This window comes from Protopterus annectens, chromosome 6.part0 (genome assembly GCF_019279795.1).
Source record: "Protopterus annectens isolate FY-2018-M chromosome 6.part0, PAN1.0, whole genome shotgun sequence".
NCBI classification, from domain to species: Eukaryota; Metazoa; Chordata; order Ceratodontiformes; family Protopteridae; genus Protopterus; species Protopterus annectens.
Window position 1 is genome coordinate 1,628,931,241 of NC_056737.1, and position 27,867 is coordinate 1,628,959,107.

Below are 27,867 nucleotides of genomic sequence, written 5' to 3' on the forward strand. Positions count from 1 at the left end.
GTTCGGAAAGAACACTGGTAGCTCAATAGATTGATGGAGATTGACAGTGGATGACACCTTGGGAAGGAAGGACGGGTTAAGCCTCAGGGAAACTCTGTCCTTATGAAAGATCAAATACGGAGGTTTAATGGACAAAGCTTGAAGTTCTGATATCCTCCTGGCCGATGTAATGGCTATCAGAAAAGCCATCTTCCAAGATAAGAATTTCAATTCACAAGTGGCAGCCGGTTCAAAGGGTGGTGACGTAATAGCTTGTAGCACAAGGTTTAGGTCCCATGGCAGGACAGGTTCTGAAACAGGGGGACAAAGTAACCAAGCACCTTTTAGAAAGGGTTTACAGAGTTTGTGGCCCATAAGAGAGGGCTCGTAAGATGTGTGAAAATTGGAAATTGCAGCCAACTGTACTTTAATGGTAGCGGGCGTGGAGCCCTGACAGAACAACATGGCTAAAAAATCTAAGACCGATGGAATTGGGACTGTGAAGGAGTCCAAACCTTAGGCCTGAGCCCAAATGGAGAATCTCCTCCATTTGCTGGAATAAATATTCCTGGTGGAAGACTTATGAGAAGAAGACAAGATGTGCACCACTTCAGGTGAAAAGGAATGTCGCCTGACTAGCGACGGAAGTGAAGCAGCCCGGCTGTTAACTTGAGAGTTCGCAGGGATGGATGGAGTTGTCCTGACATGTGAATCAGGAGGTCCGGCACTGGGTCCAGAGTCCACGGACCATCCAGTGCGTACCGTTGAAGAAAAGGGAACCATACTTGTCGAGGCCAGTGTGGAGCAATATGGATCATCCTGCCTCCCAAGGATATGGCTTTTTGGATCACTCCTGGTAACAGAGGAAACAGAGGGAAAGCGTAGACCAGACCGGGGGGCCAATCGTGAGCTAGAGCGTCCCTGGGTGACTCCCCCTGTGGGGGGATCAGAGTGAAGTACTCACTGCATTTGGCATTGAGGGGGCTGGCGAAGAGATCGCAGCAAGGCTGACCCCACCTTTTGAAGATCTGAACCGCCACTCGGTTGTTCAGGGACCAATCGTGAGGCATCAGAATAGCTCTTCTTAGCCTGTCCGCTATCACGTTGGACTTCCCCGGAATGTGCGTTGCCACTAGAAACCATTGGGAAGACACTGCCCCTGCCACACTCGCATGGCCTCTCTACAGAGGGCATAAGATTTGGTTCCCCCCTGCTTGTTCAGGTACCACATTACAGACATGTCCGAGTGAATTGCAATCATTCCTAGAGGTCGAGAGTCTTGGAGTGCTCGCAACACCAGAAACACCACTCTCATCTCCAGAACACTGATATGCAAGTGTACCTCGTGATCTTGCCAGGTGCCTTGGACCGTCCTGCCTAGATAATGCCCCCCCCCCCAATCTGGGAGGCGTCAGTGGTCACCGTGGCCACTGGAGACATAGGAATCAAGCTCCTTCCTCTGTCCAGATTGGAGGAGCGTAGCCACCAGAGGAGGTCCTGTTTGCATCGCTCTGTGAGAAGTATCAAGTGGGAAAGAGGAAGCGTCTGAAAGGACCACTGAACCGACAGGAGCCACTGTAGGATCCGCATGTGTAACCTGGCCAGAGGTACCAGCATGATGGTGGAGGCCATGGATCCCAAGAGCTGAAGAACTAACCTGGCCTGAACTTTTCTGAGGGGCAACAGTGTGTGGATCTGAGACTGCAACACTCTTCTCTCTTGTGGCAGAAAGGTGCGCATATGAATAAAGTCTAGCTCTGCGCCTATAAAAACAACATGCTATGAGGGCAGCAAGGCAGACTTTTCCCAGTTCAAAGTAATTCCTAGACGTTGGCAAAGTGAGATAGTCGTCTCCCTGGCTTGAACAAGCAGATGCCTGGTGGGGGCGGCGAGAAGCCAGTCGTCCGGATAAGGAAACACCTGGAATCCTAGACGTCTCAGGTGAGCTGTCACCACTGCCAAACACTTGGTAAACACCCTGGGGGCTGTGGTGAGACCAAAGGGCAGGGCACGAAACTGGAAGTGACTGGCTCCTAGCCAGAAGTGTAAATGACTCCTGGATGCCTTCTCCATTTTGATGTGGTAGTAGGCATCCTTGAGTTCGATGGAGCACATCCATACTCCTTTCTCCAGCAGTGGAAAAATGGACTGAAGCGTGACCATTCGGAACTTGGACTTCAGGACGTAGTGATTCAGTCGACTGAGATCTAGAATGGGTCTCAGGTCCCCTGTTCTTTTCGGCACCAAAAACAGTCGTAAGTTCCTGATCCGACATGGTCTGAGGGGGACTGGTTGGATGAATCTTTTTTCTAGCAGCTTTGCAACTTCTAGTGCTGCTTGATCCCGTTGACTGGGTGGGACTCCCGGGATCCTACTGATTGGGTGGGGGGGGGGTGTCGATGCAAAGGGAATAGTGTAACCTCCGGTAACTATTCGTAGCACCCAACGATCCTGGGTGATGCTTTCCCAGGCTTCCGGATGCAATGAAATTCGGCCCCCGACTGGCTCCGGAATAGCACAGTCTGGCAACGCCTCAAGGAACGCTGGAAGGAAGAACTGCGAAAGGAACCGCGGTCTCCCGAGTTGCGGGGGCCTCCTCTGCCTCTAGAATGGCGTCTTCCAGAATAACCCCCCCCCCTGCCTCTGGAGGGGGACTCACCTTGAGCTGCGGGAAAGGACCTCAGACTTTTTGAACCACATTTTCCCTCTTCTCTGAGCCTTGGGATAAGGCCTAGAAGGGAGAGAAAAACGGGCCCCTACGGCAGATAGGGTCTTTCCCTCCTGTTTGCATCTGGTGAGGGTGTCTTTCACTTTGGGCCCAAAGAGAGAGGACCCATCAAAGGGGGTGTCAGTGAAGGAAGACTTAAAGGCCTCCGCGAAATGACACAGGCGCATCCAGGCTTGCCTTCTGAGAGCTACGACTGAGCTAGCTCCCCTACTCGCCCCTTCGGCTGCATAAGATATGAGCCTCATAGACGAGTTGACAATGGAACCAAGGGTAGACAACTGGGTGTTAACAGTCTGCGTCACCGCCTCAGGCATGTTACTCATCAGAGTATCTCCTAGCTCCTTCAGGAGATCTCTTTGGAGCCGAGTGAAATGACAGAGATAATTCAACGACCGTAAGGTAAAGGTCGCCAAAGACAGGGTACGCTTCCCATACCGGTCCATACTCCTGGACTCCTTGTTAGGAGGGTGGACTGAAGAAGAAGCCTCTGCAACTTCCTGCTGAGTGGCTGCCGCCACCACCAAGGCATCTACCGAAACCCCTTTGGTAAGGGACTCTTTCCCCAGGGGAGCAGACAGGAACTTGTTTGGACGTCTGGGCACCGGTTCCACGGAATCAGGGTTCTCCCACACCCTTCGACAAATCAAGTCCAGGAGTTCGAAGGGTGGAGACACCCAGGAGGTGGAGGGTTGAGCTCCGAAGGCCTTGAGGAATGCCGACTCCTCCTCAGAGGGGGGTCTTGGAAGGCCAGTCGCCTCTATGTCTCGAAATCTCCAGGATGTCGGAGAAAGAGACATCATCAGAGGATGACTTGGAGGACCCCTCTGATTCCTCGAGGTCGGTATCAGAATTGAGGGACTCGTCCTGGGAGTCGATATGCTTCCTCTTGCACAACTTCTTACTGGGAGGCTCCTCAGGCACCGACTCTGAGGGGCCCTCAGAAAGTAGGGGACCGCTCAAGGGGGTATCCCCAGACTTTTGGGCTCCGCCATCCATGGAGAGGGGTGCGTCAGAGGCTCTAGCCGGGGTGTAAGGGGACGGAGTGACCGATCCAGGTGATGTACCTGACGACCTGGCCAGTGCGCTCCTCATGGCCTCGAAGGCCGGTCCCCCCCCCCCCCCCCGAGTCAGAGGACCGACCAGTCTCCGAGACCACAACCGGAGTTGAGATTCCCCGAGCCGAAGCACCGAGAGGGAGGCTCGGAACCGACAGGAGTCCCGAGGTATCCCCCTCGGGTCCGACTGAGGAAACCCGAGTGCTGAAACCAGAGGACAGAGCCGACCTGGTTTGAGCCGAAGCCGGCTCCGATAGACTCACCTGGGGTATCGGAGCCAACACCAGAACATCACTCGGCGCAGAGCACTCCGGCTCCAACGACACATGGGTGTTCGGAGGAGGAATCATCGGTACAAGAATGGGAACTGGCTCCAGAGCCGACTGGGTCGGAGCCAAAAACAGTTTTACTAACACCGGCGACTGCAGGAGCCTCTGGACCACCCTATCCACATCCAAATCAAACAGCCTAGAGGATTTGGAAGAAATAGAAGGAGATCGGGATCTCCTAACTGGAGACTCATGCCTGACACTGGGTGACCGGCTCCGAATAGGTTCCAATAGTATCCAATAATAGCTGAGGTCGACTCCAGTACAACAGATACCTCCTGCGGTCCCGAGGACAATGGAGCAGAGGAGGTAGTATCCATTTCCGAATCCTTCTCCTTCGGCCCCGAGGACAGTGGAGCTGAGGAGGAAGTATCCAGTTTACAAATCTTCTTCGATGACTCCGAAGAAGCAGACGGAAGCGTAGATCTTTTCTTGGCCTTAGGAGGCTTAGACATGGTACTAGAAGACGAAGACGACTCCAAGACCTCCTCAAAGGAGGGCTTAATCAGACCCTTCAAAATCAGCTTATTTTTACGTTCCTGCAGTACCCTAGGGCTAAAAACATGACAAACTGCAGGACTCTTGCAAGTGAATAGCACCAAGACAATAAACACAGATAGAGTGCCAATCTGTAATGGACATTTTATAGCCACATTTTGTACACTTCTTAAACCCAGAGGGTTTATGTTCCTTCAGTTCTTTCGACATGGTAAGCAACCGCGCCACTCACAACCGACAGAGACAAACACAAGAGGAAGGCGGGAAGACCAAAAACCACTTCAACGGACAAGGAAACTCTAATTTAAACGCTTCCTAAGAGGGAGTTTAACCACCAACACGGACACAGCACAAAACAACGGAACACACTGGAGAGGACTAGGTCCTCTAACTTAAACGGGCCTAGCCCGCGAAAACAGTAGGGATACCACAAAACACAATACTCTCAAAAAACTCACACAACAACTAGTCAGATACAAAGCTAGCTATTAAAATAGCTTTTATCAAAAAGTAGACTGCTAAAATACTTAGAAGTATTTTAAAAAGGGTACTTAGCCAGAGCCAAACGAGACCACGTCCTAACTCTACGAGTGGCAAACGAGATCTGGGGCTACAGCGAGGTGCATCTTGGGATACCGGTTAGCCCAGCCAATTAGAGACTTTGTGCTAGAGAAATTTGGCCGAGTCGGAGCCAACCCGTGAGTAAGGAATGTAGGCGAGATAGGACCACATAACATCAAGTATTCTCCTTTGTTGGAATAATTCAGGAAGAAGACTGGTAGACTAATGCATTGATTAATTCTGACGTGTGATACTACCTTGGACAAAAAAGATGCACTGTTTCGTAAGGAGACTCTTTCCTTATGGAAAATGAGATACAGAGGTTTTACCAACAGTTTTGTTTAGCAGCTTTTGTATTTGAATGGATGCTTGATCCCTCTCACTGGGTAGAATGTTGGGGAGTTTCCTGGAAATGGGAGGAGGAAGGGAAAATGGAATTAAATATCCTCTGGATACAATCCTCTGCACCCAAGTATCTTTTGTTATCTCAACCAGGCTATCTGGTGCATGGACAAATGACCCCCAATTGCCTCCAAATGGGGACAATCAGGCCTCCGTTCAGGAGTGCTGGAAGGGTTTGCCAAAGAATGGTTCTCTGGACGCTTGGATGTTGCGGGCCTCCTCTGCTTCAAGGGTGGTGTCTACCATTTGAGTTTCCCCCTCTTCTTCTGGGAAAAAGAACGTTGATCCGTTTGGGTCAAATTTGAAACACAAAAGCAAAAGCACCTCCCCAAACAGTTCTTTCCACACAACAACTGCTGTCAGCAAAATAAATCCACCGGATAGTAAAAAAGAACAAATTTAATGTCAAACAAAATCCTGGTTTAGCGCTTTCACTCGCGACCACAGCGAGCTTCCTCAGAACAAATAAAATCAGTCATTTACAAACATATATAGTTGAAATTGGCACCAAAAAACGCTGTTTAAAATTTCCAAATTAAAGTGATATAACATCTTAAAAGTATATTAAAAAGCAAACACAAATAGTAAATACAAATAGTTTGATCTATTTACCTGAGTGCTTCTTATTGAACTGGTTTTAATCTAAGTATATGCCAATGTTAAGTAAGACACTATGCAAACTTTATTTTCTTTTAAATATAATAATGTAAAACTATCAAAAAAGCTTGAGCAATAAAACTCAAAAAGTATATTGTATTTCACTCATATGACATAAGTTAATATTTAAACAACATATATATAAGATATAAATAAGAAATGGGCTGCTTACTACACTCATCAGATGCACTTGATGTATTGATCAGTTTCTTTCATTTAACATCAATAGGGGTTTTATAGACATATAGTCGTTTAAACCAGGTGGGAAAGTGGCATCTGTATACACCTGCCAGTACAGTTCCCTATAGGCAAGATAATTCCTGGTGTTACCTCCTCTTGGGTTATTCTTTATAGTCTCTATAATGGAAAACTTAAAGGTGTGTTCAGTCCCTTTGTCAATAATATGTCTGGCTAAAGCATTTTTGTTGTCTCTCCTTCTGATACAGTAAGTATGGGAATAAATTCTTTGCTTAAAATGCCTCTCAGTCTTCCCGATGTAAAATGCAGGACAGACCGTACAGGAAGCAATGTACACCAGCATCTTGGTTTGGCAGTTCCCTTTGGATGTAAATATTCTAGTACCATTTATATTCAATAACTTAATAGGACTGTTCTCATTAATATAACTGCACTGGTTACATGCCCCACACTTACTGGTGTGTGTGTTGAATTCATTCAGTCCATGTTTGGGTAATTTTAATAAATGCTTTAAATTCCTTCCCATCCTATTAACAAATATTGGTTTACTACCAATCTTCTCCAGTATCTCTTGTTCAGTTGTTAAAATATGCCAATTATTGATTATGATGTCTTTAATTACATTAGTAAAGGGTCCAAATTCTATGATATAAGCCTTTTTATATTTATTAATGACTCTTGTTGTCGTCTCATTACTTAGTTGGTCTTGTCTTAAATGGGAGATGTTCATTCCCAATAATGAGGTATATCTACTGTCTCTCAGGTCTAATATGTACCTTGATATATCGTTCATTAAATCTATTGCATACCCTCTTTCAAAAAATAAAGAAGTAATATATCCTATCTCTTTAATCATGTCTTCATGTTCAGACGTCATTCGCATAGCTCTAATGCATTGACCTTTATATATATTACACTTCATCTTTCTTGGATGATAGCTGTGGAAATCTATATATGAATTTGAAAAAGTGTTTTTTCTGTAAATATTTGACTTCAAACATCCATTGTGTACAGAAACCAGTGTATCCAAATAAGGACCCCCCTGATTATTGTGTACTTCAGTGAATTTTAAATATTCACTGCTAGAATTGATGTATGCAATGAAGTCAAAATAAGAATTGTCTTCACCTTCCCACATAATATAGATGTCATCCAAGAATCTTGAATAATAGCAAATAGACTTGTAAAATGTACTGCTAAAAATATGAGAGTCCTCCCATTCCAGCATGACCAGGTTAGCAAATATGGGTGCGCAAGCAGCATCCATAGCTACTCCCCTGGTCTGCTTGAAAAGTTCTCCCTCAAAATATATAAAGTTATTTTCCAGCACAATGGACATCAGATCCCCTAATAATGTAATAATGTCCCAGGATAAGTCAGTATGTCTTCTTAAGCAGTTAATGAATGCTTCCAGTCCTGGCATATACTTAGATTAAAACCAGTTCAATAAGAAGCACTCAGGTAAATAGATCAAACTATTTGTATTTACTATTTGTGTTTGCTTTTTAATATACTTTTAAGATGTTATATCACTTTAATTTGGAAATTTTAAACAGCCTTTTTTGGCGCCAATTTCAACTATATATGTTTGTAAATGACTGATTTTATTTGTTCTGAGGAAGCTCGCTGTGGTCGCGAGTGAAAGCGCTAAACCAGGATTTTGTTTGACATTAAATTTGTTCTTTTTTACTATCCGGTGGATTTATTTTGCTGACAGCAGTTGTTGTGTGGAAAGAACTGTTTGGGGAGGTGCTTTTCCTCTTCTTCTGGGGGAAGACCCTCCATGTGCGTCCTGAAAAGATCTTTGTGATTTTTTGAACCATATCTTTCCACCCCTTCGATGATTCCTCGAGAAGGATCTTTTGGGGGGGGGGGGTGGAAAAATGCATGCCCACTGCAGAAAGCATCTTTTCATCCTTCTCACACCTGGACAACATATCTTTCACTTTGGGGACAAACAGAGACGTACTGTCAAAAGAAGCATTGGTGAACATAGACTTAAAAGGCTCCACAAAATCACGCAAGTGCATCCAGGTGTGTCTCCTAATGGCTATGCCTGTACCAACTGCACTTGAGGTTCCTTCTGCCACAGTGGAAATAAGCCTCACGGATGAGTTTGATATCGATTGTGGGGTCACCAGCTGTGAGGTAATGGAATCCTTCATCTACTCAGACAGTTCCTGTGAGGGTATCCAAGAGTTCCTTTATCAGCTCCCTCCTTAGCCTGGTGAAATGTGCCAGATAGTTCAGAGACCTCAAGATGAAGGTTCCTGAAGCATAGACATCCTTCCCAAACCTGTCCATCAACTGCAACACCTTGTCGGGGGGGGGGGGAGGAACTTATGTCGGCTAGTTCCTTCCTGGTGACCACTGCTATGACCATGGCATCAATGCCCTTGGACCAGAAATGCTCATCTTCAGGAGGGATCATAATTTTATCAGGCTTCCTTGGAATGGGCTCAATGGTGTCAGGCTCCTTCCATATCTGCCACAAGATCAATTTGAGGAGCTCATCGGCAGGCGGAATCATCCAAGACATAGATGGGCCAATAACAAACGCCTCCAGGAGCACAGATTCCTCTGACAAAGGGTTGCTGGGCTTCCATCCAGCTCTGCTTTAGGATTCCGTGGATCTCTTCAAACGAGACATCCATAGGAGGTGACCGTGGGGACCCTTCATCTCCTCAAAGTCTGTGCCTTCGGTGACAGATTCAGGAGAATCCAGATGCTTCCTCTTACCCTCCTCAGTGGGATAATCTGTGGTGGTATCAGAAGAGGTAGAAATACCCAACTGGCTGTCCTGGGGTTTTGATACCTGCTGTCCCTGTGAGAGGGTTAGCTGAGACTCCTGACATAGAGACGGGAAAGATGTAGATGCAGGACCCGAGGGGAAAGGACCTGTTTGGGTCATGGTAGTTGACAGGGCTCTCGCCAAAGTCCTAAAGGCTGAACTTCCCAGAGAGGTATAGGAACCTGGATCTGAAAGGAGGGCTTTTTGATTCTTGGTCCTTCCCTGCTCAGAGAAAAGTTGCAGACGTCAGAGCCAAACTAACCCTCGCTGAGACTCCGAGGTGTACAGACCGCTCCAAAGCCCTCAGAGTCAACTAAAACACCTTGGATCTGACAGGGTAGAATCAGCTCCAAGAGTTCTCCAGATCTGATAGCATGGAGGAGCTCAGAGTAAACTTCGGATCTGAGGATACTGCGATCTTTGGAACCAAAGAAGATGGGCCTGGACAACTTAGATCCAAGGGTTCCAATCCCACAGAGAGAGAGTTAGAAGAGGAAGAGTTAGAGGTGGTGTCTTGGACGTATGAGGTTCCTGACCCAAAGGGGTAGGAGCCAAAGCAACAATTGGGTGGCTCTGTCCCAACAGGATCTGTCTCACTACCCTCTCCATATCTTCTACAGTGCGGCTTCTAGAAGAGAGAGATGACTGACTGGAAGGTGAATCTGGTCTTTAAAGAAAGGGTAAAGCCACTCTCGATGGGACCGGGTCCACAGATGGGGAATACCTTGTCCTAGGAAGTACGTCCAATAATCTTAGCAGATCCAACGTCTTTGGATCTGATAAATCCTTAGTTTTCAGAGACTTTGGATCCAAAGAAACAATCTGCTCTAAAGGCTTCTTACTTTTGTCTGATCCAAGCAGATTCAATCTGATAGTTTAATTTTCTTTTTCTTGGATGGATGAGAGGAAAGTGTAGGATCTGAAGAAGGCCTTTTTGAAGTTTTCTCAGAGGTCTCAGAAGAAACCAGAGAGAGCCTGGAGAGGAGTCTAACTTCTTGGAGGTTTCTCCAGCTATAGCATCACTAAAAGAAAAGGTAAAAACCCCTTTAAGATGAATTTGTTCTTGCGTTCCACTAACACTTGGGGGTTAAAGGCATGACATATTGCACAACTCTCTTGCAGGTGGAGTGGGCCAAACAATAACCACAAAGAGTATGCGAGTCAGAGAAGGGAATCTTTTGACCGCACTTCCCACACTTATTAAAACCTGCAGGGATTTTTTTCTTTGTCAGCCATGTTAACTCAGAACAAATAGTTTTTTCTGTGTGGTAGTTACTGTAGCCATGTACAAACAACAAAGGCAACGAATCTTAAGGCAAACAAACTTTTTTTTGTTTTACAACAGAAGGAGAGAAAGGGGCTACCTACAAAGGTAGTAAGAACTATGATAAACATAGAAGGGTAAAGGAGAGAAACAGGGAGAAAGAGATGCTAACAACAGTATCTAGAGTACACTAGTACAATAAAAGGGAAAGATTAAAGATTATCGTTGAAAAAATGAAACACAAGTACTTATCTAACTCGAGACACAAATCACCACGTCTTTCACTTAATGGTGGCAAATGAGATCTGAGGTAATTGGAAGGGTGCATTGTGGGTAAGGGAGATGCTCAAGAGTTCTAAGTTGCTTTTTACAGTGGCTGAATCGGATCAGATGCCTCGGATCTGAACCCATTAGTTGAGGATGGAATGAAAATTGACAACATCAGATCAAATTTTTCAAGTTGATCAGACAGACTTAGAACCTGACACTATAAATAACTGAACATTTATCCTTCTGCATTTCTAGTGGAGCATACATGCATAAGGAAGACAAAAAACATTGCTATCAACAATTACAAACATAAGCCAAGATCCATGGCTAGTAAGAAAGATGTAGTACTTACATGAGGCAGAAGGTGGAGAAGCGCATCTCCACTCAATGTTCCAACGGCTAATGCCACCAAAAAGGTCAGCATGAACTTGAAGCACCCTTGTTCAATTATAGGAATCAGGATTACACCCACAAGTGATAGAAGGCTGATGATGGTAATGGAAACTATGCCCCATACCCAGGCTAGGAAAAAAAAAAAAACTCAGTGTTAAATACAATTATATTTCACTGAAAAACAACAAGCCACACACACACACACACACACACACACACACACACACACACACACACACACACACACACACACACACACACCAAACTGCATCTTAATTTACCTAATCATTTTAGAATGCTATACTTCTGTACCACTTTATACCTTTTTTTATTTTTTTTTTGGCAAGAGGCACACTGTAAAACTTTGCATACTACTTTCTTAGTGTTCTGCAATGAAAATGTAGTCTTGACGTTTTCATTTATAAAGTAGAGCTGTGTGAGATTCTCATCAGTAAGACTAAATTCTGCCTCTCTTTTTGGTACTCAATGTGCATCACTGACTAGAATATGTGCCAAGAATCAACAGCAGTAACACTGCCACTGGGTAGCAGTGGTATGCTTATTATAATGGCAAACGTCAGCAGAAACTTTTTTTTTTAACAAAAAAAAAAAAAAAAAACTCCAAAGACAACCACACAAAAAATACACATTTAGGAAAGGCAAATTCCTCCAGTCAGCCTACTTCAAACTCTACTCCGCAACTTATAGTTCCTGGCAGGACAGAAAGAATCTGCCACTGGAAAATGCAACAAAAGGAAATCACTACCACACAGACATAACTGGGTGCCTTTCTTTCCTGGGAAACAGCATCCAAAACCCCACTGCACTTCTGATGTAAAGCACAGTTGTGTAGGTTGCACTTAGCCATAGCAACAGATGCTGCAGTAGCCCTTAGGCTATATGGGTTGTTTCCTGCCTGGGAAGCAACAACTTCAACAGCACCACCACCAATACTCCTTCATTCTGACTGCTGACTGGCTAATCCAAAGGAGGGAAAACAGCACTCAGAGAAGCTTTCTTCTGGGATTTTTTCCTGTACAATTAGAGAAGAACCTGGCAATCCTGAAACAACCAATAAATAATAAAAAGAAGTGTTGTTCTTACCATAACATTCCATCTGTGTTGTCCATCTTCCTTTCCATTAACCTGTGGGTTTCGGTTCCGATCCTCAGAACCGACCAGCCACATTTTTTTACAGCTTGAGCTTCTTGACTTGAGCTCCTCTCCTATACCCATAATGTCCCACTCCCTCAATGTACCTCCTCTCCTATACCCATAATGTCCCACTCCCTCAATGTACCTCAGACTGAGTTTGTCAGCAAAGGCTTAGCACACAGGACATATTCATACTAGAGAAAAAACACAGAAACTCTACTAAATAGCCAACATCAAGAGCTCAACATAAGGAATAGAAATTCCTTGTACATTCAACCAGGCTTCCAAAAGACTTGGAGAGGGGGATGGGGGATGGGGGTGGGGGCGGCGGGAAGGTTAATGGAAACGAAGATGGACAACACAAATGGAACATTATGGTAAGAACATACCTTCTTTATCCAATTTGTCCTCTTCATTTCATTAACCTGTGGGATAGAGTCCCCAGCTACTCCTGGATATGATGTCCAATTTGTAATGCATAACAAACGTGTGAGGATTAGACCAAGTAGCAGCTGCACAAAAGTCCTCATTGAAGACTCTCGACCAAAAAGCTTGAGAAGCAGCCATGGATCTAGTCGAATGGGCCTTAATTTGTCCTAGTAAAGGAATGTTTTTGGAAGAGTAAATAAAGGTAATACAGTCCTTCAACCATCTAGTTAGCGAGATTTGGTAATATATTTACCCCTTTTTGCCACAGAGAAAAATACAAACAGTTGATCAAACTTCTTAAAAGACTTGGTCCCATTTAAATAAAAATGAAGCTGTCTGTGAACATCAAGAAAGTGGAGAGTATATTCACCTTTGTTTTGATTATTGAAAAAATCGATAAGACTGATTAATATTCCTTTCCTTAGCCACCTTGGGTGACAAAGAAGGATTAGTATGCAGGGTCACTCTATCCTTGTGAAAAATCAAATAAGGAAATTCTGAAGAAAGGTCCTGGAGTTCAAGCATTCTTTTCAAAGAAGTAATAGCTACCAGAAAAAGCATTTTCCATGAAAGGAATTTCAAATTCACAGAAGGTGCAGGCTCAAAGGGAGAATGAACAATGGCTTGTAAAAACCCTGTAAAATCCCACGGCAGACAGGCTTTACAGAATTTAGAAGAGACAAGGGATAAAGAATCAAACCCAATGTGAAAACTAGACATAGATGCTAGCTGGACTTTGACAGTAGAATGACCAGCTCCTTCATGGAAAAGGGAAGCTAAAAAGTCAAGTACGACTGTAACCGATGCTGTAAAGGGATCTATCTATTTCTGTTCCACCCAAATAGTAAATCTTTTTCACTTATTCCTGTAAACCTTATGTGAAGAGACCAACATTTCTGTAACAGGGGAAGAAAGCCTGGAAAATCTCGCCATCATTGGAAGTGGAGAAACCATGTTGTTAGTTTCAGGCCCTGTATGTCTGGATGGGGATGACCTGATGGGTAAGAGAGCAGATCTGGGGCAGGATCTGACCTCAGAGAGCAAATCAGATGAGACCAAAGGAAGGTAAACCAGGACAAAAGGGGCAATGAGGATAACTTTGCTATGTAACCTGAGAGCTTTCTACAAAAAATTGGGAATTAGAGGAAGAGGAGGAAAAGCATAGAGAAGACCAGAGGGCCAAGCATGGACTAGAGGATCTCTGGGTGACTGCCCCTACAGAGGGATCAAGGCAAAGTACCTGCTACATTTGTTGTTGAAACAGAAAGCAAACATATCACAGCAGGATGACCTAATTTCTGGAAGACCTTGTCTGCTGCAGACTGGTTCAGAGACCACTCGTGAGCAGTCAGTAAAACTAGACTGAGCCGGTCTGCTAATACTCTGGACTTCCACAGAATGTGCATTGCTATTAGAAAACGGTTGGTGGAGATCACCCATTGCCAAACCCTCATCACCTCTCAACATAGGGGGCAGGACCTCCCAGTTTGTTTATATACCAGACATGCTGTCCGTTTGGATAGCAACAGTCCCCAGGAGAAAGCTGTCGAGTTCCTGCAATGCTAGAAGAATCAGTCTCATGTCTAGGACACTGATATGAAACTTGGTCTCCTGGAACTTCCACGTGCCTTGGAAAGTTCGACTCAGATAATGCCCCCCCCCCCCCAGCTCGGTCGGCCGAATTCCAAAGTCTAGGTCCGGCGTCGGTTGTCGTCGCTTCTTCCCTGACGTCAGTGCAAGAGGGGTATAAAGGAACCAGCCGACGCCATTTTATTCAGTTTTTCTTGCCCCAGATGTCAGGTGCCCCCAGAAGGAAGGCAATACATAAAATTAGGTAATAATGCAATGCAATATAATCAAAAAACAGTAGTTGCAAGCAAATACACCATAAAAGAATACCCCTAGAGGGGAAGGAGGGAGGGAAACCTGGACTGCAGCTGTATTAGCACTCGAACATCTACATTTATGGTAGGTACAAAACTGTACTATGTTCATCGTGCATACAGCTGCAGTCATAACAGATGGGTAGAATCCCAAAGCTAAGAAAGGGATGGTAGGCACTAGGTGTAACTAGGAGGAGCCAAAATGCCCTGCAAGACTGCAGTGGCAAAGCCTGCTCTAGATTTGGAGTATAATGGTAAGTAGTAGTGCTTGCAGAAGGTATGCACAGAACTCCAAGTGGCTGCTTCCAAAATATCCTTGGTAGGAACTCCTCTGAGGAAGGCTGCAGAGGTGGCTGTGGCCCTGGTGGAATGAGTTCTAATGTCTGTAGGTACAGTTTTGCCATGAAAGGAATAGCAAAAACGTATGCAGTGGGCTATCCATTTTGAAATTGTCTGTTTGGAAATTGGCTTTCCTTGAGCTCCTACTGCATAGGCCACAAAGCGCTGTTCTGATTTTCTGAAAGGCTTTGTTCTGTCCAAATAATAATGCAGTTGTCTGTGGATGTCCAAGGAATGTAGTAATCTCTCCCCTTTGTTTTGAGGATTAGGATAAAAAGCAGGTAAGTGTATGGCCCGATTTAAAGCTACCCTGGATACCACTTTAGGCATAAAGGACAGGATGATTCGTAAGGAAACTCTGTCCTGATGGAAGATGATAAAAGGCTGGACAGCCATGAGAGCCTGTAATTCTGAAACTCTACGAGCTGAGATGATAGCCAGAAGGCAAGCTGTTTTCCAGGACAAATATTGCAAATCTGATGAAGCAGCTGGCTCAAAAGGAAGCAGGGTCAGTTTTTTCCAGAATGAAATTAAGATCCCAAGCAGGTATTGGTTGTTTCCTTGGAGGTCTTAAATTCTTAGCCCCTCTGAGGAACTGTCTTAAGACAGGGTGAGAGAATAAAGGTGGATCAGTTTTGTATTCTGCAGAAATGGCTGAGGCATGGATTTTGATGGAGGAGAAAGAAAGTCCACTGCTTAGCAGTTCAGTCAAATATTGTAGTATTTGAGGTAAATTCAGTTTTCCAGGGTCCTGGCCCTTTTTCTCATTCCAGGTACAAAAACGTTTCCATTTTGCGGAGTAAGCTTTTCTAGTTGATGGCCTTCTGGCCTCCAAAATGACATCCTGCACCTCCTTGGAGAGTAGGGCCTGCTGTGATGCTAAGGAGTCTTCCATGCGGCTAGATTGAGTGTTTTTAGCCGACTGTGAAGAGTTTTGAAGCTGTGTTGAGTCAGAAGAAGAGGCATTAGAGGCAGGGTCCATGGTGGGGAATGCGTCAGGCTCCTCAGGAGTGGGTACCAGTGTTGTCTTGGCCAGTCCGGAGCAATGAGGATCATCTTTGGTCTGTCTGCCCTGATCTTCAATAGCACTTTGGGCAGCAGAGGAAGAGGTGGGAAGGCATAAACTGTCATTGATGCCCAGCTGAGAGAGAGAGCGTCCACTCTCCAGGCCTATGGATGGAAGATCCTTGCGCAGAATTTTGTCAATTGATGATTTTTGTGGTAGGCAAATAGATCTATGTCTGGCCTTCCCCATTCTTGGATTATTTCTGTAAAAACTTTTGGATGCAACTTCCATTCGTGTGGATCTGTCATATTCCTGCTTATGTTGTCTGCCAGCGAGTTTTCCTTGCCTGGCAAGTACTGTGCTTGTAGTTCCATTTGTAAGTCCATGGCCATGTTCCAAAGTGACATGGCCAGTCTGCATAGGGGGTAAGAATGTGTTCCTCCCTGCTTGTTTATGTACCACATAACTGTGGTGTTGTCCGTTCTTATCAAAAGTTGACCTGATTGTAGAAAGTTCTTGAAAGCTATAATAGCATTTATTACTGCTAGCATTTCTTTTTGATTGATGTGAAGGTGCTTTTCTGTTTGGGACCACTTGCCCTGAATGCACCGTCTGTCATGTGCGCCCCCCAGGCGTAGTCCGAGGCTTCTGTTGTGATGACTTGATTTGCTTAAGGCTTGCTGAAAGGAAGACCTGTGTTTGTTTGACATGCTTGAGCCCACCACAGAAATTCCTTTTACAGACATGGAATTAGTGGTATTATTGTTTCCAGTTTACTATTGAAATTGCGAACATCACTCGGTCGACAGTCGTATGGTCGAACGCATAAGGTCGGAAACACAGATGTCGAAGACATTATAATCAATCGAGGAATGGTTTTAACATGGGTCGAGGTAGGGAAGATGGTTGTAGTAGGGAATAATACTATACACCTACCTCGACCCATGTTAAAACCGTTCCTCGATTGATTATAATGTCTTCGACATCTGTGTTTCCGACCTTATGCGTTCGACCATACGACAGTTGACCGAGTGATGTTCGCAATTTCAATAGTAAACCATCGTTTCCAAACTGTGGCTGTGTTGAGACCATATGTTTTTCAGGTACCATTGTAGTTTCCTCATATGCAGCTTTGCACATGGGATTAGTAAGATGCAAGATGCCATGAATCCCAGAGCCTGCAGGATTTTCCTTGCAGTAAGCCTGGTGCAATTTGCTAGTTTCTGAAGTATTGAATTAGTTGCCCCTGCTTCTCTGGCGTGAGGTAGGCCATCTGGGTGTTTGTGTCCAAGTTGGCACCGATGAAAATTATCTTCTGAGTGGGTATTAGTCTTGATTTCTTTTTGTTGACTGTGTATCCCAGAGAGTTCAATAACATTATTACATAAGCCAGATGTTTCAGAAGAATGTGTTTGCTGTCCGCTTGGATCAGGCAGTCGTCCAAATAGGGATATATTTGTATCCCTTGAAGTCTGCAGTAGGCAATTACTGATGCCAGGCATTTCGTGAATACTCTGGGTGCAGTAGATAAGCCAAAGGGCAATGCAGAGAATTGATAATGAGTTGAACCTGCAAGAAATCTGAGGTATCTTCTGCAATTTTGTCTGATTGGGACATGCAGGTATGCCTCCTTGAGGTCCAATGATACCAGCCAAGACTCCTTGCCCAGCATGGGAAGAAGCTGCTGTAGAGTGAGCATCTTGAATTTTGGTACGAGTAGAAATGTGTTTAGGATGGACAGATCCAGAATAGGTCTCCAATCTTTTCCCTTCCTTGGCACCAGAAATAGCCTGGAATAAAACCCTTGACCTTGTTCGTGCGTAGGTACCTCTTGAATAGCTTTCATGTTTATGAGATCTGTAATTTGCCTTTGTGCCTCTGCCCTTTGATTGTGTGGCAGGTTTGGCATGCCTCTCATTTCTGGAAGGGTGTGAAAATGGAATTTGTAGCCTCTGTTTATAATGTCCAGGATCCATTTGTCCTTTGTGACAATATGCCAATTTTTTGAAAATAATGCCAGCTTTCCTCCCAAGGGGGCTGCCATTTGAGACCTGGTTGGCATGCAAAGGGGAAAGTCATTGGGTTTGCTTTCTGATAGATTGCGAGTTGTCCTCACCACCTCTTTGTGTAGGAGCTTGCCATTGTCTGCCTCTGTACGATCCTTGGGATTGTCCTCTGCCCCTTGGGCGCCTGTATCTGCCTCTTTGGGGTCTGTCTGTGGCAGGAAAGGATCAGTTTTTGGAAGGCCAATTTCTACTAAAACGTGGGGGTTGAACCTGTACAAATTCTTTCACAGTTTGCACTGATTTAGCCTTTTCCTCCATTTTCCTTAATACCTCCTCAGCATTAGCACCAAATAGTACATCCTTTTGAAGAGGAGCGTCTAGTAATTTAGCTTTGACATGATCAGGCAAGGCTTGTTCCTTGAGCCAGGCATGCCTACGTATGACTGATCCTGTAACAGCAGCTCTGCATGAGGCCTCTAGAGCATCAAAACCACCTTGTAAGGTATGCTTACCCACTTGTTCTGCACTATGCATCAAGTCCTGCAACTCCTTCAAGTCTGGTTGTTCAGGTTGTGACATTTTACTTTTCAATTGTGATAACAAAAACTGTTGGTATTTTAGCATATGAAACTGACAGTTTAAGGCCCTCATGGATAAGGTAGCCGAGGTATATACCTTTTTCCCCACCTTTCTAAGGATCTGGAATCTCTCTCGGAAGGCAATGGATTTTTAGCAATGGAGGCCTTAACTCCCTTGGGGCCCTGTGAGATGGTTTCTGGGTCAGCAGCATGGCTCTTGTATAGAAATTGGTGTGAGTCAGGGACCCTGTAGTACCTGTCAGGCTTAAATGGAGCTGGAGGTAGAGAGTCCGGGTTAAGGCAGGCCTCCGAGTAAACATCGTACCTGTCAGGCTTAAATGGAGCTGGAGGTAGAGAGTCCGGGTTAAGGCAGGCCTCCGAGTAAACATCATCTAGGATGTCCAAGACAGGAGGTACAGCCAAAGGCCTGTACTGAGGAAGCAAGAGAAATTCCCTGAGCCTTTTCTTGGAATCTGAATAATCCTGGCCTTCCCAGTGGAAGTGTTCCCTTAAGGTATGCAAAGTTTCCCCAAATGAGTAATCCTCGGGGGGGGGGGGATACAGAAGGGATGGACTCCTCCGCATCAGAGTCTTCAAAAGGGGAGTAAGAATGTTCCTGATCATCAGAGTGCTCTGAAATAACGGAGCCCTGATCAGAGGAGGGCAAATCTTCCTCCACTCTAGGCCTTTTGTCCGGAGGGGGCTGAGAACCTCTGATAAGAGTAATTAAATCCTCAGCCATTTTAAGCATCTGTTTCTTAGGCATGGGGCCTGGAGATGGGCCCTGTGCAGCTGGTCTCTTAGAGTGCATGGTTGCTTTAGACTTGGTGAAAGCCTTGATAGAGAAAGAAGAGGAAGGTCTGACAACACCTTGAGTGGAGGTGGACCTGTCCACATTCTGAGTTTCAACGCTGACAGTGGCTTCGGTATCTGTAGTTGGGGTGTGGGCCAAGGAGCCTGCGACCTCGGGTACAGGAGACACCGTCAAAGACAGATCGTCGGTAGGCAGGGGCTGCGTAGGCGCCTCACTGAGAACCGGACCACGTGTAGCCGGCTTTGGCGTGGTGTCGGTAGAGGCCGCGGACCTCGCGTGTCGGTCCTTGTCAGTCGGAGTATCCGACGACATAGTATAGTTAAATGCTTTTCCAAAATAATGCTGGGCGAACTCTGCCCGACGCTTAATAGTGCGTTTGTTGAATGTAGCACAAAAGCGGCAGGCCGAGACCTCGTGGTCTGGGCCTAAACAAGATATACAGAGGGAATGGAAATCCTTATGCGTTATTTGCTTCCCACAAGAAATACAATTATTAACTTTGTCTGACATCGGTCTGAGGCAAGAAAAGGTTCCCCAATGGGGTACTTTGCTTTTAAGAAGACTTCGGTTTCCAAATGTTCGTAATCTCTGACCGGCACTTGCGAACTGCTTCTGCTTCGGGCACCGCGTGGCAAGAAAGACTGAAGAAAATGGCGTCGGCTGGTTCCTTTATACCCCTGTCACACTGACGTCAGGGAAGAAGCGACGACAACCGACGCCGGACCTAGACTTTGGAATTCGGCCGACCGAGGACCCGCCTGACGGCAAGAGAACCCATCTGTTATGACTGCAGCTGTATGCACGATGAACATCTGCCTCATCAGTCTGTCGATGTCTTTGAGGATAGGTTCTGGGAAGACTTGGAAGAGGCTGAAGAAGGGGTTCTTGATCTCCTGGGGAGCCTTGATCAAGACTTACCTGCATTGAGCTAGACACCGACGCAGTCCGAGCAACTGAAAGATCGCTCGGCCCCGGAACAACAGAGGGAGAAGGGAGCACACGGGAAGACATTGGAAATTAACTCGGCACTGACAGTCAGTTCCAACAATTTCGGTACGTTCTTTGGAGGCTCTGAGGAAGACAGGGCAGGAAAATGATGCCTGTCCTCCCGGAACTCCCTGAGCATTTAAGGAGGGGCTTAAGCCCGTGACATTGAAGGCACCCCAGAATTGGAAGAAGGAGGAAGAAACCCTTTAAGAACTAGCTTGCTCCTCCAGTCTGCCAGAGCCCAGGGGTGAAAATCCTGACAAATGGAGCAAGGGGCCTCAACATGGGAAGGCACCAAGCAATAGATGCACTTTCTGTGTGCATCCGATAAAATAACTTTCTGCCTGCAGGAAGTGCATTTCTTAAACCCTTGAGGTTTTTGCTCAGACATAGCAAAGATAGCAAAAACAATACTAACAACAAGAGATGAAAGGAGAAAGGACTAAACACAGAACTGTGATTACAAGAAAAAACAACAGAGCTGTTTTTTTTTTTGTTTTTTTTTTTTAAAAGTCTACACTAAAAGAAGAAGAAATGGAGACAAAGATATATATATATATATATATATATATATATATAAGAGTGAAAAAAAAACACTCACAAACCACCAAAAAAAATTTGAAAAATCACTGGAGAAGCTCACAGCCAAGGAACTTATTTCGGATGCGAAGCAAGGCAAATGAGATATGAGGTACATTGGGGGAGCATGGCATTATGGGTATAGGGGAGGAGCTCAAGCTGCAAAAAATGTGGCCAGATGGTTCAGAGGATCAGAACTGAAACCCACAGGTTAATGTAATGAAGAGGACAAAGTACAGTTTTGTACCTACCATAAATGTAGATGTCCGAACTGGATAGCATCTGCAGTCATAAAGTACAGTTTTGTACCTACCATAAATGTAGATGTCCGAATTGGATAGCATCTGCAGTCATAACAAATGGGTTGTCCTGTCGTCAGGCAGCCCTTCGGTCGGACGGATTCCAAAGTCTGGGTCCGGCTTCGGCTGATGTCGCACTTCACCCGACGTCATCTCTGCTGGTCTTCGGGTATAAAGGCATCAGCCGACGCCATTTTCCTCAGTGTTTCTTGCCCCAGATGCCAGATGCCCTCTTGGAGGGCTAAATTTTGGATAAATGCCAATGTTTCCAAAAAGATAGAAGGCAAACACAAAAAATAAGCATGTATGTACATATATACAAACAAATACACCATAAGAGACTTCCCCCCCCAGCTAGCTATTTGGAGGGTAAATACCCTAGGAGTACCACAGAGGGGAAGGAGGGAGGGTAATCCTGACTGCAGATGCTATCCAGTTCGGACATCTACATTTATGGTAGGTACAAAACTGTACTATGTCCTTCATGGATGCATCTGCAGTCATAACAAATGGGTAGAATACCATAGCCAACTAGGGGAGGAGGAAGAAAAATTATGGTGTGGTTAGGATCCCTTGCAGTACAGCAGTGGCAAACCCTGCTCGGGATCTAGAATACAGAGGTAAATTATAATGCTTGGCAAATGTATGCACGGAGGTCCAAGTAGCCGCCTCAATAATGTCCTTGGTTGCCACTCCTCGTAAGAACGCTGTGGTAGTGGCTGTAGCCCTTGTAGAATGAGGCCTTATGTTCTGTGGAATTGGTTTTCCATGGTAGGAGTAACAGAAACTTATGCAATTTCCAATCCATTTGGAGATTGTCTGTTTGGAAATTGCTTTTCCTTCTCTTCCTGTTGCATAGGCTACAAAAAGCTGGTCAGTTTTTCTGTTACTTTTGGTTCTGTCCAGGTAGTAGCGTAGCTGTCTATGTACATCCAAGGTATGCAGCATTCTTTCCCCTCTGTTTTGTGGATTGGGGAAGAAGGTCGGTAGGTGGATTGCCTGGTTTAAAGACACTCTGGATACCACCTTAGGCATAAATGTAGGATTAGTTCTCATGGACACCCTATCTTGATGGAAGATTAGGAAGGGTTGTACGGCCATTAAGGCCTGTAATTCAGAAACCCTCCTTGCTGAGGTAATTGCCAGTAGGAAAGCAGTTTTCCATGACAGGTGCTGTAGATCTGCTGTTGCTGCTGGTTCAAACGGAGGGAGTGTCAACTTTTCTAGCACAAAGTTCAAGTCCCATGCTGGTAATGGTGGTTTCCTAGGAGGTTTTACATTCTTGATCCCTCTGAGGAACTGCCTGAGTAGAGGATGTGAAAAGACAGGTGGATCAAAGCTGTATTCTGCTGAAATAGCTGATGCATGTATCTTGATGGAGGAATAGGACTGGCCTGTATGTAGAAGCTCTGCCAAATACTCCAGAATGTTAGCAATATCTATATTCGACACATCTTTTCCTCTTTCAGCACTCCAAATGACAAACCTTTTCCATTTTCCTTCATAGTTCCTTCTTGTTGAAGGTCTGCGGGCTTCCAGGAGAATGTCTTTAACCCTTTGGGAAAGATCTGGATTAGTTGCTGCTATGTGATGTTCCAGGCAGTCAGTTGCAAAGTTTTTAGGTTTGGATGCATGATGCTGTAGTTGTTCTGAGTTAACATCAAAGGCATCAGGGGTATTGACCACATTTTCTCCTGAGACATGCTCCTCAGCAATGGGTACCAGTGTTGTCTTTCCCAGTTCGGAGCTATCAGGATTATCCTTGGACGTTCCTCTTTGATTTTCAGTAGTACCTTGTGTATCAAGGGAAGAGGTGGAAATGCATATGCTGTCAGACCTTTCCAGCTGAAGGAGAGCGAATCCACCTTCCATGCAAGTGGGTGGAATGTCCTTGTGCAGAATTGTTTGAGCTGGTGATTGAGAGGGGAAGCGAATAGATCTATTTGTGGCATTCCCCATTTCTTTGTGATGGTCTGGAAGATGTCCGGGTATAGCATCCATTCGTGAGCATCCGAGGTGGTTCTGCTTAACATGTCTGCTAGGGTGTTCTCTTTTCCCGGTACAAATTTTGCCTGTAACTGGATGTTGTAGCTGAGTGCCAGATTCCAAAGGTCCAAAGTCATTCTGCATAGGGGGTATGAATGAGTGCCTCCCTGTTTGTTGATGTACCACAGGACTGTGGTGTTGTCTGTCCTTATCATCAAATGGCCTTCTTTGAGGAATGGTCTGAATTTTTGGATTGCCAGTTTTACTGCCAGCATTTCTTTTTGGTTTATGTGCAGGTGCAGCTGGTCCTGAGTCCACAATCCTTATGCGCATTTGTCCAGCATGTGCCCCCATCCTAGGTCTGAGGCGTCTGTTGTGATGGTTTGGCTTGTTGAAAGTTGTGGAAGGGTAGGCCTGGGTTTGACTGGCATGCTTGAGCCCACCATAGGAACTCCTGTTTTAGGCATGGGATTAGTGGTATTTCTGCTTCTAGGCTGTGCCTGTGTTGAGACCATAAATTCTTTAGGTACCACTGTAGTTTTCTCATATGCAGTCTGGCATGTGGGACCAAGATTATGCATGATGCCATGAAGCCCAAGGCCTGCAGAACTTTTCTTGCTGTTAGTTTGTTCTGTTTTGTTAATGCCAAGAAGTAAAGAGGGAGTTCTTTTGTTTTTCTGCAGTTAGGAATGCCATTTGTTTTACTGTGTCCAATTCCCCAAGAATGTTCTTGTTTGGGATGGTATCAGCCTTGACTTTTGTAAATTGACTGTGTATCCCAGGGCTTGTAGCAAGTAAATGACCCTTTGTAAATCTGTTGTCAGCTTGCTTTTGTTGTCCGCTTGTAGCAGGCAGTCGTCCAGGTATGGATAAATTTGGATTCCCTGTAGTCTGCAGTGAGCGATTACTGATGCCAGACATTTTGTGAATACTCTGGGCAGTAGATAAGCCAAAGGGCAATGCTGAGAATTGATAATGCTCTGATCCTGCAAGAAATCTGAGGTATCTTCTGCAATTTGGTCGAATGGGACGTGCAGGTATGCCTCCTTGAGATCTAGAGTTACCAGCCAACACTCCTTGCCCAGCATGGGAAGAAGTTGCTGTAGGGTCAGCATTTTGAATTTTGGGACAATGATATATGTGTTTAGGATGGACAGGTCGAGAATAGGTCTCCAACTTTTTTCTTTTCTTGGTACTAGGAAGAGTCTGGAATAGAATCCTTTGCCCTGTTCTGTTATTGGTACTCTTTCCACAGCTCTCATCTTTGTTAATTCCGTTATCTGGTGTAGAGCTTCTATTTTTTGATTTGGAGGCAGGTTTGGCATTCCTCTTTTTACTGGTAAGGTGTGGAAGTGGAACCGGTAGCCTTGGTCTATGGTTTGCAAAATCCACTTGTCTTTTGTGATATAGTGCCAATTTTTCGAAAATAAGGCTAATTTTCCGCCTAATGGTGCTGCTATCTGCTCCCTGGTAGGCAGAGTTAGAGCCAAGTCACTGTGATTGTCCTGTTGCAGTGGTAGTGGTTGTGTCTGTGCCTCTGTTATTACCTTGCCACTGTCGTCCTCTGTAGGCACCTCCTCTGGATTGATTTCTGCCTCTGGAGCGTCTATTCCTGCCCCTTTGGGATCTTGTGGAGTCAGGAAAGGACCAATTTTTGGCAGGCCAGTTCCTGCTAAACCTTGGGGGCTGAACCTGTAAGAAATCTTTAACTGTTTGTACAGATTTTGCCTTTTCTTCCAGTTTCTTCATTACCTGCTGGGCAGGTGTACCAAATAAACTGGCCTTATCCATAGGAGCATCTAATAGCTTAGCTTTAACATGATCCGGTAAGACCTGCTCTTTCAACCATGCATGTCTTCTTATCACTGTGCCAGTCATGGCTGATCTAAATGAAGCCTCCAGTGCATCATAGCCACATTTTAAGGAATGGTTACTAACCTGTTGTATGTTATTCACCATTTCTAATACATATTTCTTATCTATAGATTCATCAGAGGATACTTTTTTAGTTAACTGATCAAGCATAAACTCTTGGTATTGGATCATGTGAAACTGACAGTTTAAAGCTCTAGCTGAGAGAGTAGCAGAGGTGTAAACTTTTTCCCCATCTGTCCAAGGACCTGGATTCCCTTTCTGAAGGAATAGGGTTTTTTGCTGTGGTCGAGGCTACTGCCTTAGGCCCCTGGGAAATAGTTTTGGGGTCTGCCAGTGGGGCCTTGTATAGGTGGTGATGAGTGTCTGGAACCCTGTAAAATCTATCAGGTTTGGCAGGGGCTGGAGGTAAAGAATCAGGAGCAGTGCAGACATCATTAAATGCATCATCCACAACAGGCAAAACAGGAGGTATAGCTAAGGGCCTCTGTTGTGGTAAATGCAGAAAAGTCCTAAGCCTTTTTCTTGAATCTGAGAAATCTTGTCCCTGCCATTGAAATTGTTCTCTCATGGCATGTAAGGTTTCCCCAAAGGAAAATTCCTCTGGTGGAGAGGCAGCTGGAATGGATTCTTCAGCATCGTAGTCTTCATAAGTAGAAAAAGGGTCCTCTGGCTGTTCTGTAATGTCGGAGTCATCCGCAGAATCATCAGAGGACACTGGCTCGGGGGGCTCTGTCCTAGGTCTCTTTTCTGGGATAGACATGGCTGCAGGGGGTCTAGCAGCACCACGTGCTGGGGTAGAAACATCCAAAGGGATGGTGTCTGATAACTCACTAGAAACCACAGTTGTAGGCAAAATTTCTGAGGCCGATTCAGGTAAGGTAGCAGGAGCCTCAGTAGTAGCCATGGATTCGGCTGAAGATTGACCAGTTTTCGGTTTCGCGAAACCGAGACACTCGCTTGCTTAACCGTGGTTTCGGCCGAACCGTGGACCGCAGTGTCGGTCTTTTCCATGCTTTTTTTAACAATTTGGCTAGTCGGAGGATCCGGCGCCATAATGTAAGCAAAGTCTGAGCCGAAAAACTGTTCAGCAAACTCCGACCGACGCCTTAGCGTTCGTCGGTTGAAGGAAGCACAGGCCGAACAGGCTGCTACGTCGTGGTCTGGGCCTAAGCAAGGCAGACAATAAGAGTGGAAATCTTTATGAGGTATTTGTTTCCCACAAGTTAAACAGTTATTGACTTTTTCTGACATCGTCTGAGGCAAGAAAGAGTCCCCAACGGGGTACTTAGCTTTTAGAAGTCTTGAAGTAGTATTCGGTAGTAGTAATCTCTGGATCTGACCGACCGGCACTTGCGAACAGCTTCTGCTTCGGCGCCGAGGCAAGAAAGACTGAGGAAAATGGCGTCGGCTGATGCCTTTATACCCGAAGACCAGCAGAGATGACGTCGGGTGAAGTGCGATATCAGCGAAGCGGACCCAGACTTTGGAATCCGGCCGACTGAAGGGCTGCCTGATGACAGGACAACCCATTTGTTATGACTGCAGATGCATCCATGAAGGACATCAAATGGGTTGTCCTGTCGTCAGGCAGCCCTTCGGTCGGCCGGATTCCAAAGTCTGGGTCAGGCTTCGGCTGATGTCGCACTCCACCCGACGTCATCTCTGCTGGTCTTCGGGTATAAAGGCATCAGCCGACGCCATTTTCCTCAGTGTTTCTTGCCCCAGATGCCAATTGCCCTCTTGGAAAGCTAAATTTTGGATAAATGCCAATGTTTCCAAAATAGTAGAAGGCAAACACAAAAAATAAGCATGTATGTACATATATACAAACAAATACACCATAAGAGACTCCCCTAGCTAGCTATTAGGAGGGTAAATACCCTAGGGTTACCACAGAGGGAAGGAGGGAGGTAATCCTGACTGCAGATGCTATCCAGTTCGGACATCTACATTTATGGTAGGTACAAAACTGTACTATGTCCTTCATGGATGCATCTGCAGTCATAACAAATGGGTAGAATACCATAGCCAAACTAGGGGAGGAGGGATAAAAATTATGGTGCAGTTAGGATCCCTTGCAGTACAGCAGTGGCAAAGCCTGCTCGGGATCTAGAATATAGAGGTAGATTATAATGCTTGGCAAATGTATGCACGGAGGTCCAAGTAGCCGCCTCAATAATGTCCTTGGTTGCCACTCCTCGTAAGAAAGCTGTGGTAGTGGCTGTAGCCCTTGTAGAATGAGGTCTTATGTTCTGTGGAATTGGTTTTCCATGGTAGGAGTAACAGAATCTTATGCAATTTCCTATCCATTTGGAGATTGTCTGTTTGGAAATTGCTTTTCCTTCCCTTCCTGTTGCATAGGCTACAAAAAGCTGGTCAGTTTTTCTGTTACTTTTGGTTCTGTCCAGGTAGTAGCGTAACTGTCTATGTACATCCAGGGTATGCAGCATTCTTTCACCTCTGTTTTGTGGATTGGGAAAGAAGGTAGGTAGGTGGATTGCCTGGTTTAAAAACACTCTGGATACCACCTTAGGCATAAATGTAGGATTAGTTCTCATGGACACCCTATCTTGATGGAAGATTAGGAAGGGTTGCACTGCCATTAAGGCCTGTAGTTCCGAAACCCTCCTTGCTGAAGTAATAGCCAGTAGGAAAGCAGTTTTCCATGGCAGGTGTTGTAGATCTGCTGTTGCTGCTGGTTCAAACGGAGGGAGTGTCAACTTTTCTAGTACAAAGTTCAAGTCCCATGCTGGTAATGGTGGTTTCCTAGGAGGTTTTACATTCTTGATCCCTCTGAGGAACTGCC

The 27,867-nt window shown here is 45.3% G+C and overlaps 1 protein-coding gene across 1 annotated transcript in view; it reads right to left on the minus strand.

Moving 5' to 3' along the window:
* Positions 1-27,867, minus strand: part of SLC39A10 (solute carrier family 39 member 10) — a 1,022,483-nt gene that overhangs the window by 552,515 nt on the left and 442,101 nt on the right. The window contains exon 4 of the mRNA XM_044075065.1: positions 11,085-11,254. Within this exon, the coding sequence (XP_043931000.1) occupies positions 11,085-11,254 (170 nt within the window). The remainder of the gene's footprint in view (positions 1-11,084; positions 11,255-27,867) is intronic.